Source organism: Nicotiana tabacum, chromosome 19 (genome assembly GCF_000715075.1).
Source record: "Nicotiana tabacum cultivar K326 chromosome 19, ASM71507v2, whole genome shotgun sequence".
Lineage (NCBI taxonomy): Eukaryota > Viridiplantae > Streptophyta > Magnoliopsida > Solanales > Solanaceae > Nicotiana > Nicotiana tabacum.
Window position 1 is genome coordinate 136,913,014 of NC_134098.1, and position 5,537 is coordinate 136,918,550.

Here is a 5,537-nt window from a genome sequence, read left to right on the forward strand (position 1 = left end):
ACATAAAATAATTAATGTTTGATTAGAGGAACTAGAAAAACTATTCCACCCATATCTAATGTAACGTTTGGTTAGTCGTATAAGACAAAATAGTTCCGCTTAACTAATGAAACATTTAGTTGACAAAATTAAATAACTTGAACATTAAATTATGCGATTTGTCATGCCATACGAGCCATGGCATAGTCTTTAAATGGCAAGAATAATACGATTTGTTATACAAATCTGGCACCCTTCCCACAGGAACAGAACCATGATTATCATCAGGTTTTACAACATGACGAAATTTAGGGACAATCTTCATTTCTAATGGTGAAAAGAAGTAGAATAAATCCAGAATAGAAGCAAGCATTACAGTTAATAATTTTAGCACCCTAATGTAGTAATGGTTTGCACTATTCACAAGCCAATTTTGTGTCAAAGCTGCTCAAGCAGATAGCAAAAGCCTGAAATGCAGAGAGGGGATACCGGTAGTCCATGGTAAACATATCTTTGCCTACTTTCCCGAATTGCAAGATGATTTTGTCATGATCTGATTGGCTTGTCGGCTGAGAGGTTGTCGGTCCAGCAACTGGTTGTTGAGTGGCAGCAATCAATTGAAAGTTCTTGACAGATGCAACTGTCACCCGTCCTCGAAAATTTAGGCACCAGCACTGCAGTTGTTCATGCCATCGTGGCGCCTTGTTCTTTAGGACCAGTGGTTTCCCCTTGCCATCATCTTCTTCATTAGTTGATCCTCCACCAATATCAGAAAATCGCGAGCTACTGAACTCGGTGGAATGATCAAGTGACTTTGAGAAAGAGATGCTGCGAAACGAATCCTCAAGGGGCCTTGAGAGAAGCTCTGGTTGGCCAGGCACAGAGCCACCAGCATCAAGTGCTGAGGCAGGAATTGAGTGCATGACACAGTGCATTCTCCGTGGACCCCGTGTTCCAAGCACATTTAGCTCGTATGTGACCTGGGATATGCTATAGCTTCCAGTTGGGACTTTGGGAGAGACTTTCTTGGAGTTGAATCTACGGCTTGTGCGCCCTGGAGCAGGGACATGTGCACAGGTGTAAGGAGGCTGAGTGTCGTATATAATGAATTTTGTACCTAGAAAATTTGATCTGCAAAATAAAGTGATATTTTATCATCAATAGCATACACATTTTCACATAGTGAAAGGAGAATCAACTAGACAACTTCATTAAAAGATGAATATCAGTTTCTCGAGTATATATGTAATATAAACATAAGCACTATGAAGCTGCATTATGAATTGCGCTACACCCATCCGTTAGACTAGTTCGGCAAAGAGAGCTGTGTTATCAAACTATGGCAGAAGGATGCACAAGTGCGATATCAACAAGCCAGTGCATACCAAATGTACTAAATTTTAAGTAACTTATCCATTCTAGACATCCTCAAGAAGCTCCTTGGTGCCTTATTTCTTTAAGTTCCTCGCTGCTCTCTCTTCTTTTCCCCTTTTCTTTTTCACTTGTCTTTTACCCAAAGGTACTTTAACAATCAGTACATTTCTGCCTTGTAAACATAAGCATCAAAGTCATTCTCAAAAATCAAAACCTCACTTTTTCCTAGTAAGGAGTTGGTGGGGAAGTCCCTTAATTGGGTTTTGATAGCCTAGACAATATAATGGGATAATGCCTATGTTGCTCGGACTCTGCAAAAATTGTGCCGGGTGCATGCTGGATCCTCCAAAAGTAGTGCATTTTTGAGGATCTAACACGGGTGTCGAAATATTTTTAGAGAGTCCGTGCAACATAGGATAATGCCACAGAACTTCAGTTCAGCTTTCATCTACGACAACTATTGTTGACTCGAACTTTTATTTTCCTGATGAATCTATCCATGCATGATAGACTATTTCTACTTATTTTTCATTGAAAACCATAGTTAATTACTGACTAGTCTCAAGTTTCCGGGATTGCTCATGCCTTAGTATTGATATTAGCGAACAAGGTAGAAGCCATCTCTGCTGAATGGGAAGGGGAAAAGGAATATATCAAACGCATGCTATTCTTCATTAAATTCAGTTTCCCTGAAACGTCTCAGAAATACCAGGTGAAGAAAAGAAAGATATTGGAAAACAAAATGAATAGCCTCCATATTTACCTTAGTTTTCCAATATATGTATTGCTTGATCTAGAGATGTTTTCTGCATCCATTGAGATAACATACTCCGTGCAAGTTGTCCGTCTGGTTCTTTTTGCAGAGAGAAGGAACTTTCCATTTTCAACTAACAATGCTACAGAGAAAGTTGAAAATACCCCATTAACCTCTGAACAATTGCCACTCGCATATAAATTATGAAGGCAATGAAGCAAGAGTAACTAACGCATCTCAACCAAACGTGTCTAGACACAAATTACAACTGGAAATATAAGTATTAATGATATCATTAACTCAATTTGCATACAGAGAAGACTTTAACAACATAGATTTGTTTCCCTTTTTGCCTTTGGGTTTGAGGGGAAGGGGAAGGGGAGAGGAACAGAATGGTGGTTTTATATGACAGGAGATTGGAAAGACAGCAAAGATAATGTTCACCTCATGTTCTGAATTTTGCAAGTACCTTCTATGACTCAGATGCAAGGATGGCATCAACGAATTTTCTCAAAGAAAAAGATGAGGAATAGATGCAAAAATCATCTAAGCATCAAGCAAATATCAGCCAACAATGTAATACTTACCAGGACTAAGACACAAGAAAAGATGGTAAGTCAAATTAGATTTATCCCGCTTGATGAAGCATTGAATAGTTCCATCACGAGGCCCAGGCTGAAAAGAGAAAGTAAAAGGACTCATCAATTATCCTCCAAAAGATTAGTCAATAGACTTAATTCTCTAGTACGTCAGTTCCACTACAACCATCTGATTCTATAACAATTAATAGAAGGGTTGCTCCCACAGACCACACGGCAACCACAAAGCCATATTTCTGTACTCGAAATATTCCTCTAAGGAAGTGAAAGAAATACCTGCTTTAGGGAAACAGGAAAAGTTAGCTTTCCACAAAATTCAGGATTTCTAACAATGTCCTTGCACATACTCCGCCATGACCTACAAACTGCAGCAAATGCTACAACATGCTTACGACCAGGCCATGTGCTTTCACTCTCCTCTAACCTTCTAATTACATCAAAAAGTAACTCCGGAGGAAGATTGGCCCAACAACTGTCCTGGATAACAGGAGGCTGGTCGCTTAAGTCATAAAATGAACCATGTGATTTATCCCTGTGATGACCAGACAGCCTTAAATCAAAGCTTCGCCTTGATAAACTACCAATGCTATCTCTTACATCCCGCACTATACTGCGGAACGACATCTGAACTCAAAACTGCTAGGTCGAAGTCCAAACACCACAAATAAATGTTACTGACGTATCTACTCTTTTCTTATCAGGTAAGCATTTTCCAGTAATCTTAAGAGCTTCACAAATAGATACAGCTGCAAAAGATCGAAAAACCAAATTGTGTTTCAGTAACAGGAATAAATTTCTGAAGAAAAGTGAAGAGGAAAAAGCAAGAAAGGCATTTAAAGAAAAAAGTAAGAAAAGGGAAAAGAAAAAAAGAAAGAAAAGGGTATAAAGAGACATCTTCACATGGGGCGCCTAGGTAAAGTAAATCACATGACTTTTATCAGATACAACTTCTTTAGAATCTTAAGGTGATGCCTCATGCCAGTTGTCCTAGCTTAGTTGCAAGATAACTAGTATAAAAGATGATCTCTTTCAAATGTCATCAATCTTTCAGCAAATCCATCATTAATAGCGAAAAAAGCTACTCAAGATAAAGATAAACCCGCTACTGTTAACACTGCAAAATTGGCACCAAGCAGTTCAAACTAGATTCCAGTTCAAGAAAGGAAAGTTCAACTCGTTGTTGGATGATCACTGAATGTCTAGATTTAAGTTAGAAAGTTACCAAATTTGTTTCTGCTTAGAATCTAATATTGTTCCTCAAGCTTTATACTAAACATAATGCAAATTACATAAGCAGCTTACTAACAACCAGAACCTATAGAAAATGAGCATAGTTTTTCAAGTACCATTTTCATTCTTTATCTACTTATAACCAAAAAGAATAGGTCTTTCCGGTATATTTCTCTAAGTACAAACCATAGATATTTCATTCTCATCAAAACCTACAACTTAAACGACATATCCAGGTTGATACCAATCTATCAAGCCGCGTATAGGAAGAGTTCAGATGGTGACAAACCTGCAAAGTACTGTAGGATAATCAAAGCTCCATAACTTCCAATCCTGCAAAACCAACACAAGAAAAAAAGTTCTGTAAAATGAAAATTGAAGCTCCAAATTCCCAAAAGACATAAACTTTGTATCAGTTAGTATCAATGAAATCTAAGGAAGAAACCATCCCTCTCCACCCAAATGAAAAAAAGAAAAAACAGAAAGAAAGAATAAGACTTCAATCTGCAGATGACAAGCATAAAAGACAAGATTTTTACCAAAGGGGTAACTTTTCCTCAAATTTAGCCAAAAAACTAATAGCCAAAAACTAGACAACAACAACAACCCAGTGAAAATCCCAAGAATATCTCCACATTTTGAGAACACTAACATACATAGGACATAAATCAACAGTAAAAAAAACAGGAAACAAACATACAGACAGCATATAACATAAGATCTGAAGATGAACAAACAAAAAGATCAGAGATCTGTACTTTAAAATAAGAAGAACAACAACAAAAATATAGCATCAGAAGTCAGCAAGGACACAAGAATTTTTCAGGAAAAGTGGGTCAGAGCGAAGAAACATTTTTAGATATAACAGCTTCCCTGTATTTACTGCAAGTCTGTTTCTTTTGTCACTGCGGACTCAAACTCAACATTAAATCTAGTTCAACAAACCAGAAAGAGAGAGAAACTGAGGAAGAAGAACAGGTAAGAGAAGAAGAGTAAAACAGGGAAAAACAAAACAAAAAAGGGATGTGCATACTTTATTATATTAGCACTAAGGAGTAGAACTGTTTAATGGGGTCACACACTAATACTATATTGGCCTCTACGTGAGCAGTGTCCAACACTGGCTCTACGAAGCTACCACCATATGAGACATGGGAACATAAAAAAAATTCAAACTTTTTCTTTCGATGAATTTTCAATTAGTTTACGTGCATTTTAACTATTTTATCGAATATTTGTTATTTTTTCTGCGTTACATCTACCATATCACTCTGTCCTGCCTTTCAACACTTAGGTAAACATAAGGAAATTACTTAGAATTGTTTACTTTTTTTACTTTAGATTTTAGAAGTAAAAAAACTTTCTTATTTAAGCAACATATGTTTTTGTGAACAAGCATACACGTTTTTCCCCTTTTGTTTAAGTTGTTTAATTTTTCTTTTGCATGTAGTTTAAATGTTTCTTTTTATACTAGTGTAATTTCCAAATTTGTCACCAAATCCTTTATTACCATTCCATTTATAGTAGCATGGATAAATTTACTGACGCGTTATTCATGTACTGTACTAACAACACGCATAGCATTAAACGGTAATTAAGTA

The 5,537-nt window shown here is 36.8% G+C and overlaps 1 protein-coding gene across 3 annotated transcripts; it reads right to left on the reverse strand.

Moving 5' to 3' along the window:
• Positions 1–149: 149 nt before the first annotated feature.
• LOC107817337 (tubby-like F-box protein 8) lies at positions 150–5,067 on the reverse strand. Of its 3 annotated transcripts, none has more exons than XM_075238699.1 (6): positions 4,970–5,067; positions 4,226–4,269; positions 2,983–3,452; positions 2,695–2,782; positions 2,117–2,249; positions 150–1,110 (listed from the first exon to the last, which is right to left on the reverse strand). In XM_075238699.1, exons 3-6 carry the CDS (start codon positions 3,328–3,330, stop codon positions 396–398), a joined length of 1,284 nt encoding a protein of 427 aa, XP_075094800.1. In that variant the 5' UTR covers positions 3,331–3,452; positions 4,226–4,269; positions 4,970–5,067; the 3' UTR covers positions 150–395. The 3 variants fall into 3 exon arrangements, with proteins under 3 accessions (XP_075094800.1, XP_016498626.1, XP_075094799.1); XM_016643140.2 differs by lacking the exon at positions 4,970–5,067 and adding an exon at positions 4,695–4,951; XM_075238698.1 differs by lacking the exon at positions 4,970–5,067 and having other exon boundaries at positions 4,226–4,969.
• Between the last annotated feature and the right edge of the window lie 470 nt (positions 5,068–5,537).